This window comes from Pseudoliparis swirei, chromosome 7 (assembly GCF_029220125.1).
Source record: "Pseudoliparis swirei isolate HS2019 ecotype Mariana Trench chromosome 7, NWPU_hadal_v1, whole genome shotgun sequence".
Classification (NCBI taxonomy): domain Eukaryota; kingdom Metazoa; phylum Chordata; class Actinopteri; order Perciformes; family Liparidae; genus Pseudoliparis; species Pseudoliparis swirei.
In genome coordinates, this window is record NC_079394.1 from 27,377,939 (window position 1) to 27,388,414 (window position 10,476).

General features: G+C 46.1%; 2 protein-coding genes across 2 annotated transcripts in view; one reads left to right on the top strand and one right to left on the bottom strand.

Moving 5' to 3' along the window:
* LOC130197455 (zinc finger SWIM domain-containing protein 6-like) overlaps nucleotides 1–5,567 on the bottom strand; it is a 51,437-nt gene extending 45,870 nt beyond the window's left edge. The window contains exon 1 of the mRNA XM_056420177.1: nucleotides 4,530–5,567. Coding sequence (XP_056276152.1) covers nucleotides 4,530–4,962 — 433 coding nt within the window. The 5' untranslated portion in view covers nucleotides 4,963–5,567. The remainder of the gene's footprint in view (nucleotides 1–4,529) is intronic.
* Nucleotides 5,568–7,756: 2,189 nt separating this feature from the next.
* smim15 (small integral membrane protein 15) lies at nucleotides 7,757–10,460 on the top strand. The gene is made up of 2 exons (XM_056420182.1): nucleotides 7,757–7,852; nucleotides 9,839–10,460. Exon 2 carries the CDS (start codon nucleotides 9,864–9,866, stop codon nucleotides 10,086–10,088), a length of 225 nt encoding a protein of 74 aa, XP_056276157.1. The 5' UTR covers nucleotides 7,757–7,852; nucleotides 9,839–9,863; the 3' UTR covers nucleotides 10,089–10,460.
* Nucleotides 10,461–10,476: the final 16 nt, after the last annotated feature.

A 10,476-nucleotide genomic window follows, 5' to 3' on the forward strand; every position in this document is an offset into this window, starting at 1 on the left:
TAACTGCTCCGTAGTTTATCATTTGGAATAACATCAAAACGGGGTTGTTGTTATTTTTTGCGTGAATTATTTTCCGAAAGTCTCGCGTCACAAACTGTGTCAGCGTCTCAGTCCTGCCTCTTTACGACTTGTTGGTTTCACACAGTGGAACAGCATGTGTTCCGTCTCTCTCCCGTCTCTGGTGGAAGGCATGTGTGCTCAATCTCCACGGGCATTGTAAAAAGATAAAGGATTTTCCCGAACCTAACGGGAAAATAAAACCAGTGCCGCCCCACATGAAAAGAAACGGCCCACACGCAAACAAAAACAACGAGCCCTCACCCACCCAGAGAGAACACGGCTCGGGGCCCGACAGCACCTCGCAGGCGACGTGCTCGTGCAAGATTTACGTTTGGCGTCTTAAATTCTGCACCTCTCGCAGACGAAACGCTTGAAATGTTGATGTTGGTCCTCAAGAATCCCTTTGAAAAGCCTCGTGAATTATTAGTTCAAAAAAGTCCAGAGTGCAAAAATGTCTGTGTGTGTGTGTGTGTGCACGTTTGAGCACGAGAGTGCTCCTGCACAAACATGCTCGTTGTGTCACAGCACCTTTGGAAGTGGTGCAGATTTCTCCTCGGCATTTGGCTCGACGCTTTTGTCACGCAAACAATAACCGACGAGTGTGTGCAAATGTTCTTTGTTGTTTTATCAGCCCTTTTGGTTTTGAGGGGGTCGTCCGAGTCGGCGTGTTGCATTGTTGTGAATCATGTCTGATATTGCCACGGTTCCGCCTGAGCACTAAGCACACGTGTATCCAAGTCAATAGGATATGACACGTGGCTCCTAAAGCAGGCGTTTTACTGTGTTGGGGTGTTCAAAAGCTGTGTTATAAAAACATTTTTTTTAAAGGAACAGGTTCAAAAGCAGGGAACCACCCGCCCGGTTTGTTATGACAACGTTTCATTGATATCGTGAGATAAAAAAAAGAGGGTGAGAGTAGATGACGCAGAAACCTAATTAAGATTCTCCCGAGCGTGAAACAAATTAACCTGAGTTATGAGCCCGGGACAGACGTACACAGAGCCGTGGAGCAGAGGAGGTTGACATTCACACCCAAACAGGCACGACTGCCGCGGACATTCAGAGGTATTTTAAGCAGCGGAACAGGCAAAATAATGCCGGCCATCCAGTCCAACGCCGGCGCCGTGGAAAATCCACCGAAATAGGCGACGGGATGTGCGTATCTGCTTTCATTCTGGCCTCCGACAACCTCGTGACATGTAGCTTCATGTGAATAATTAGCCTCGCGAGGGGAGCTGGATAAATAGGCTGTAGCATGTAGCTCACGCTAATGACATTGCAGAGAGCGACACATGCCAGGCATCAGGATGTCACTCCATAAGGACACAGGGCTAGTGAGAGTGAGGTGGTGTGTGTGTGTGTGGAGGGGGGGGGGGTATGGTTTATTTACCTCCTGGCACAAAGCCCTGAAGGCAGATAGAGAGCGGTGGGAGTTAGAAATATGGGGACAAGGGGCCAAAGGAAGGGGGCGTGGGGGGAGTAGGACATGTCGTACATGAATGAGAGGAGGGGATGAACTTGACCCAGACTGGAGGACTAAAACAGGAAGGAGGGTAATGAAGTGCAAACATGCTTTGTCATGCCATGTTAGAGCCATAGGATTAGGATTCTATAATTAGAGGACGGGGTCCCATAATACTAGCCTTCCTTTCAGCACGATGAGCTGTCGAGTCCAAATTACGCAAGGGGGCCGGAGAACAGATGCTCGGATCGGAGCGGGCGAGCTCTGGAGGTTTTCTCGTCGAGCCCCGATCGGACGCGCCGAAGACAACTCGGCCCGCCGGGGAGATTTATTGGTATTTCTGCGATCAGCTGATGACAATGTCATTTTCAAGACAAACAGACGGTTACGGGCACTTCCCGTAACTACGCTCATCTGCAGTTCCTGCATGCATTATCACACACACACACACTGGGCCTTTTCACACAGGTCGAGGTGAGGTATGTGTTCTGCTATCTGCTCAGCAGCTGACAAATTCATCACCGATTCGACAGCAGAACGAGTGCAAGAGGGCCGGAGCTGGGGTTTGTTATAACACTGCTGTAACAGGACGAGCAGCGGACTGCGAGATAACACTTGCATTCATATATGAATATTTATCTCAAAGGCTGGCATCAGAACAGATGAGCTCGCATGGGAGGAAGAACAACCTATCCATCTCACTCTCTTCCATTCTCGGTGCTTCATTCTTTACTTTTAGACATCCCCTTCTCTTGCAATCACCATTTCAATGCCTCTCTCCTCTTTTGCATTTTCCACCCACTTTTTCCCTCTAGGCTTCCCCTCTTTTTCTTGATATCACCCGATCTATTGCTCTTCCCCTTAAACGCCACCACCATCACCACCCCCTCTACCCGTTCCCTTTGCAGCACTGATATATGGAACGAGATGGAGGGGGGAAAAAAGGAAAAAGGCGTGTGATTAATGTCTTTGAGAAAAAGATAAATAATCACAGGAGACTGGGGGCTGGTAGTTGGCCTGAGGGGAGTAAATATGGAGAGTTTTATAGCTGCTCACTTGGGAGAGGGGGGTGGAGGAGATGAGAGGGGGAGGAAAGGAATACAGCGACAGCAGATCCATTCAAGTATATTAGCTCCCCCACCCCCATACACAATAACCTCCGCATCTCTTCTATTGCTCTACTGTCTTTCATCATCAACACCGAATCCCATCCCACTGACAGCATGTGCACACACACACACACACAAACTCCCCCTTCACAACCACCCTGCACTTTTATTTATTTTTTTCCCAGGCCAGACCCACTGTATGTGTTTGATGGGCCAATACATGTGGTGTGTGATGTGGCTGACAGCCCCCCCTCCCATGCTGCCCTGCTTTTAAGCCCTCATCCTCCAGTGGCTGCCTGTCCCCTGGAGTAGATTACATCTTTTATTTATCATGTTCTCTTCCTTGGCTTTATTTTTCCCCAGCCCCGAAGAAGAAAAAGAAGAAGAAGAAGAAGAAAATTCTGGGGCGAAAATTGCAATCAGCATAACATGCCCTCCTCCTGCTGTATACTCGCCTGTCAGCCTCCCTCTCTGTGAGCATGCAGGATGAGACTGACAGCCTGTGCAGGCGAAGACACACACATGCACACACAGATGCATGCACAATCCCCCCTCTGTGTTTATCAAACCCCCACGCATAATCTCCCCCCCCCTCTCCCTCTCCCTCTTTCACACACAAAAACAAACGCATGGCCAAAGAAAATGACCCCATTCCCCTCTTTCGCCATTTCCAAATTATTCTCCAAATAAAACGCACTTAAACAGAACTCCTCACTGGCGGGCGTACACTATTTCACCCCTGTGCCGAGTGTACAGCTTCCCCCCCCCCCCGAAGCCCCCCACCCCCTCAAAAAACAAGAGTGAGCACATAAATGAGTCTAATGCTGGGGAATCTGGTAAACAGGCCAGAGGGGGAGAGAGAGAGAGAGCTGCCTGCCTGTCTGCCTGCTCCATGGCTACTATTGTGCACTGCACATTCTCTGAGCCCACAAGAGCTGAAGCCATCTCCACACGGATTCTTTGGAGGGATAGTAAGCCAAGAAGTGAGAGAGAGAGAGAAAGCGAGAGAGCGAGGGAGAGATAGATATGGGGAGGGAGGGAGGAGGCAGATCATGCATAAAATCTTGTTTGCAGAATGCATTAAGATTCATATGAACTGGGGAGGGTAATGTGATTAGAATCCTGAACCGTTTCCAAGGGTGGGGAGACGGATTGACAGCTGAGTCTATTGCACTGACGATTGCAGTGAAATATTGTGGCTCTGGCTAAAGGCAGCCAGCCAAGCAGGCAGACAGGGAGGCAGGCAGGGGGGTTGCTGAGCCTCCAGCACCCTCTGTTTACTCCGAGCTTTACCAACAACAACACAAAATAATGCAGCCGACAGAAAGAAGAAGACAAAAATGTATCTTCGCCTTCCCCAGCTGCGCGCAGCCTGGGCTTTGACTGGATATCGGGAGGAAAACAGAGGAGCTTCAGTCCGTCTCACAAAAGGTGTTTGGCAAACAAAATAGAAGCACTGTGTCTTTAAATCACCGTCCCCTCCCACCCTTTCTAAATATCGTCTATTTAGCCAGCGGTGAAAAGATATAGGGGGCTTTTGTCTGCGTACCCATCGGTGGGGGCACGGAGAGCTGGAAAGACATAAAAATAGGAACAAAGTGCTAAGCTTCCAATCGGGATGGCTCTGGGCAATTCAATGCGCGCAGCTCAGTGGGCGCAAACAGGGAGAAGTGGGCTACTATTACGCGCTTATCTGGAAATAGGCTCTTCTCACACAGCTATAGACTGTGGTGGAAATACCCTGCATTGTTTATAACACACCGGGCTATGAGGCCAGCGCAAGCCCTTTAAAAGTGCGATATGGATCCATAGAAAAGAGGGCAAACAGCGCCAGTTAGAGGTGTTGTTTATGGTCGGCGTTTTTCCCCTGCATTTCGGTAACGGTACAGTCCACTCACCGACTTGCAATACGTTGTCCACCCAGCCACCCTCCAGCAGAGTGACACCCCGGAGGAAAGGCAGCTGGGTCTCGTCATTATTGTCCCCGCTAGTTCCACTTTCCTCTCCTCCGGCGTTGAACGAGGAGTACATGCAGATCTCCTTCTCGCTTCTCGGGAATGACCAGTATACGATCCTCCGCTGGACGGGTTCCGGGATCCTCTCGAACCGCTCCTCCACCCTCTGGAACGGCCACTTCTCCGCGACTTTGCGCGCCGCGATGTCGAGCAACGACTCCGGGTTGTGCGTTTTCCCGTTCCCCGACCCTCCCGGAGCGGACCCCGCGCCGCCACACAGGACTCCTCCAGCCCGCTGGCCCTGCCTGCACGCCGGGTTGTAGCCGGGCCTGCAGCAGAGCCGCTTGGCTGGGGGCTGCTGGACTCGCTCGGCCATGATCGCACCGCTTCCAACCTGAAGCGCAGTTCCTCTCCGATCATATAAACGGGATAAGGAAGAGAAAAGGGCAATCTCGCACCGATTGTTTGCCGTACATGGAGAGGCTGCCCTTATTTGGAAAGGGGGCGGCGCTTGCGAGTTCCGTGAAGTCCTTTGTGTTGTCAAAGTAACCGGGATGGGCGGGATCCTGGAGCGCAGCCAGCGCACGAGTGGCGCTATAAAAGGAACTGGAGGCGGAATTCCCGAACGTCGGCAAATCCTTTGTGAAGCCGGTCGGGAGCGCGAGGGAGGAGCGCGAGGGAAGAGCCCCGGCGGCCGACGGCGTTTGAAGTTTCCTTCTTATTTGAGTTTAAAGGCGGGGTCTTAATCCAGGGGCGGTCTTGCAGTTTCCCACAGGGGTAAAAGGGGGCAAGAAAACTGACTTGTCCCCCCCTTTGGAGCCTGTGCTAACCACCCCGGGCTCCAGCTTCTTCAAACACACCGCGGTGGTTGTTTTCGAGGCTCAAGTCCAAAGGACTCTCGGCTGTCAGAGGCGGAGAGGGCGTGGGAGGAGGAACATAAAGGTATCTGGAGCTGGACATGCTCGTCCTCTGGAGCCACTAATCAGTCATTTTGGTCAGTTTACTATATGCTGCGGCCTGTGGACATTCAATCACTAGCACGCTGGAAAAAAAATCTCTCTTTTTCTATCTCTCTCTTTCTCTCACACAGAAATACACACTGATCTTCTTAACTTTAAAGAAGTACTCCACTGATCTTTACACATGGAGATGAGTATAAATTCAAAGAACCCTGGTGATGTCATCATGGATTATCTTGGAATCGGTACAATACCATTTTAAACTGAAAAGGCATGCCCTCTCTGCTCTACACTCACTACGGTCTATCAACAGGGAAAAAAGGGATTCAAAGGAGGTTGGAAATTCCACAATGTCTGGCCAGACTTGTGGATTTTCTTGTAATCATTATGACACACACCACTGAGCTGGTTTACTATTGTGGTGCAGTTGTTTTATGGTCCTACTTCCTGTCTGTTGTTAATGCTAGTTGAATAGCTGCGTCATGAAAAGGGGGCCCACTTCTATCGGAGAGAAATAGTCATTGGGTTTAGGGTGCGGCTGCATTGCCCACCCCCTGGGTTCTCCCTGCCTCGTGAGACATGTAACAGAAGCTAATGATTATAGACATATAACAGAAAACCACCAGATCGGGGATCTGTTTTTAGATTGTCTATAAAAACGTGGCCAAAACTATGCCGGCAAACCAGAAAGTGTGCTCGCAATGTGTTTGTCTTTTGCATGTGTTCGCAGCTGCCCCTCTCCTTCCACTGTGAGTAGGTCTAAAAGGATGGCCTTTGAACTGCTCTGAAAGTGATCCATGCTGTATGGACCGAGCAGATGTGGCCTAACCTGATTTGGTTTCAATACTTCCCCACAGGAAGTTCACAAAGCCAGCAGGTCCGTTTTTTGTTATGTTAGTCATCTTTCCCAGAGGGCCAATGGAGTCTTTTGCCTTTCTTTTTTGTTGTTGACACATCTATTACTTTTTCATTTTCTTTATACTTCAGACAGAGCAGTTCAACACATGCACAGAAGGGTCAACAGCAAACGGAGATGTGATCTGATTCTCACATTGTGTTTTGTATTGTTAATCTATATCCAATATTTTACAATAATTACTGTCCAGCAGACATTGTTTGGCAGGATGTTCATGATGAGAAACACACACACACACACACACACACACACATACACATACACAGACAAACTATAGGGAACCCTGGCAGGCAAGAGAGCGATAACCACACTTTTAGAGTCTGCTTTCAAAACTTAAAAAAATCCGACACAATCATTCCTCACAAAGACACGACGTTTAACTTATTTTCACGTCCACATTTTTAATTCTGCACCCTAGATAAATAAAACAATCGCACATGCTTTGATTTCACAGTCATTCAGAGTATGGTTCATGCTTGCAAAGTCACATTGTGCCAAATACTCATGTTCCAAAAATGTTTTAAGAATAAAATAACAACAACATAATTGTGTTATGACCATCTTTTCATTCATTCTTCTACAACACTGTACATGGACTTAATTTGTTTGGAATATTGTGATTCAGTAATAGCGCAATAAATCCTGCTTCTTTTTTTCACCCCGTATTTTGATAGTTTATAAATCCATTTGTGGAGACAGAGATTAAACCAGGTCCATACAATGGAAAAAATGACTGCAAAACTACAAATGACATTAGATATCTTCACAATAAGATGGGCGTGCGTGACGTTATATCTAGAGTCGATATCGGATGTAGATGTTATAACTGAGAGGGGTTGAGGTTGTACACATAGAGTGCAACTGCAAAACAAAGAGGTCTTGGAAAAATGTGGGTGTCTGTTGATTTTGTATTTATTTTTAATTTGTAATTTTATTTTTCACATTAACGTCTTGTACCTTTCTTTAGTTATTTCATCATTGTATTTAATGCTTATCATTTGGTTGTATTTAGTGTGATTGTTTGGTCCTTCCCTCCTCATTGGGTCCTACTCTTGGATGGCAGATGTATAAGTATAAACATGTGGGAGGGGATGTGTGCTGATTTTATTTTGTTGTATATATATATATATATCAATATATAAATAAATATATATATATTATTTTTTTCTTCTTTTCTCGATGTCAAGGACTAATCTTTTTGTGGAAAATGCAAAAGAAAAAGTTATTTAAAAATCCATTTGCGAAGCATGAAGGACTCCAAGTCCCATCATGCACCAGGAGTGCGTCATATCCAATCACGAGCGGCAGCACGTCACCTTACGCTACACTTCCCAGAACAGGGAGGAGCGGGTACTTATTATCGTGGATATAAACACCATCTCTCCACGTTGGTAAGCTTGTTTTTTAATAATTCAGTTCGTTTTCACCATGAATTGAATGTGAACTATATAGAGTGGTTGTCTCGTCGTTTCTGTTCCACCTTTAGCTGGACGTCAGTGCTCTGGCCCCTAAAGTTAGGCCGTTACGGACGGGCGGGGGTTAGTTAGTTAGCGTTAGCTACCTGTGCTAACGTTAGCACACGTCTAACTATCGCTATATCATCTGCGTCTCATACATGTTTATGTTTCCTAGTGGCGGAACGTGTGGAGTTGTCATATTATCCTGTTTATATGAGTGAATCGTTAGTTGCGGTAATCAGAAGCTAACTGCCGCTAGCTTCGAGCTGCCGGTGTTACGGTTTAAGAGGCGACCGTGTTAACTGGCGACTTATCAGCCGAATACGTCCGTTGTTGTCGTGGTTACGACGGCCGTTGGAAAAATAGGATAGAGGACACGTATAGCTGTCCTCGTGAATGCCGCTTTGGTTTAATGTTGTAATACAGTGTCGCGTCAAACCATATACATAATAAAATATACTATACCAATTAAACAATGCGGCATTCACGGGGGTATAGCTACGTGTTTTCTTCCTATTTTAAACACCTGTCTAACTACGACAACAACGGACGCGTTCGGTTCAAAGTCGCCAGTTAACACGGTCGCCTGTTAAACCGTAACACCGCTCGTTCGCCGCTCGCTCTTTATCGATTCAAGACGGACTGTTAGGTGGGAGCTCAACAAGTATCACCGACCACGAAACATCGCTTTACTTATATGGAATAATGTTGAAATGGATGTAAGACTGGTGAACTCCTTTTTGGTTTTCAAGGGAATTATTTATAAAACAATTCTTGAGTTATAAATGTGATTAAAAACGTATTTATATGGAAGATGTATGTGGTAGTATATATAAATATATGTTGTTTTTTATTTTGTTTGTTGTTTTTTCTTTATTTTACATACATTTTCTGATTTATTTTTTATTTTAATTCAGGATTGGAATTTATAAGCATTTTTTGCTTCTATCTATACCTTTTCAGTCTTTCTCTTTTGTATATTATATAGAATAATATTGTATTGTATTTGATTTGATTGACTGAATAAAATACACAAACAAATGTAGTCAGGAGTGTACAGTAAGGTGTGTTTTTGTCAGTTTCGTATGCAGTAACGGGAACGTGTTTTCAAATTCAAGATGTTTCATTCAATTTAATTCAGTTTATTCTGTATAGACCATTATCACAAAATACACATTTGCCTCAGAGGGCTTTACAATCTACGGCATCCCTGTCCCAGAACCTCATGATGATTCTCATGATTCTCAATATGTTTGATTACTTTGAGTCCAATTGCCTTTGACTCAGCAGTACTGGATATTTAATGACCTAAATTGCTACATAGCCACTCCTATTATTTCACTACTTGTGAACTCCCACTTTGAAGAGCGTCACCTGACTCGTTTTATCATACAGTTTGACTCGACATGATCGTTATTATTGAACTAAGTGATGGTGATGTTCCTTTAATATCTATGGGTGTATTTTAAAAACATTGATGTGTCGCATTAAAGAGTTGTACAGGAAATATGTGGTCATGTGGCATGTGCCTTATCCATTAAGTCACCAGGAAGTCCTGAAATATTGCCGGTATTTTCTTTCCACATACCACTCTATAAATAAATAAATGTGATTTCAAAAGGAAACTTAAGGCAGCAATAATCAGAAAGGAAATTATAGTAGATTAGGTTATTTTTGGTATTTAAGGTATTTAGGTATTATTATTTTACTTTTAATGTAAATGTTGTTTTCTAAGTCTAAGTGTTTTTGTGATAATTGATCATGCTGTACTGCATTTTATGTATTTGTATTGTAATTTTTTTTTGCCTGGACCCCAGGAAGAATAGTCTCCACTACGGTGTAGACTAATGGGGATTCTTAATAAACTAAACTAAACTCTGCCTGTGATTAAGCACTTTCTCTCCCGGTTCCCTTCCTCAGGTTGCATTAAGCCTCGTTGGCGAGGATGATCGACGTCCGGGCGTGGGCCGAGTACGTGGTGGAGTGGGCCGCCAAAGACCCCTACGGTTTCCTCACCACCGTCATCCTGGCTCTCACGCCGCTCTTCATCGCCAGCGCGCTGCTCTCCTGGAAACTGGCCAAGATGATCGAGGTGCGTGACCGGGAGCAGAAGAAAAAGCAGAAACGTCAGGATAACATCGCCAAAGCCAAGAGGACCAAGAAAGACTAGGCCTGCGGCTGGAACGAGGGCGTAAAGAAAAGGTGCGACCGCCACGCTCACAGTCCTCCTTATTCCACTAACGACACGGGGCCCTGCTGGCCGCACCGGGCCACTGCGCCTCGTATCCAGGGTCGGAGTCCGAGACGAACAGTACCGCCCGAAGGAGGCTCGTCCCGGTGGACCTGTGGTCACCTGTACCGTGTCATCGTACGGAAATCCACTGATAATCTCGTGCAGCCGTCGCAGCACCTTGCATTCCATTGTTGGCGTCCGTGTTCTGCTGAATTGACGATGTAATGAGCGTACCGGAACCTGTCCCCAAAATAGCCCAAATGCAGCTTTTTAATCAATAAAGTTTTCATGGTTGATAAGAAAATCGAATTTCCTCTTTTGTGGA

Coding starts and splice junctions, on each gene's coding strand:
- smim15 (XM_056420182.1), top strand. CDS start 9,864: ATGATCGACGTCCGGGCGTGGGCCGAGTACGTGGTGGAGTGGGCCGCC.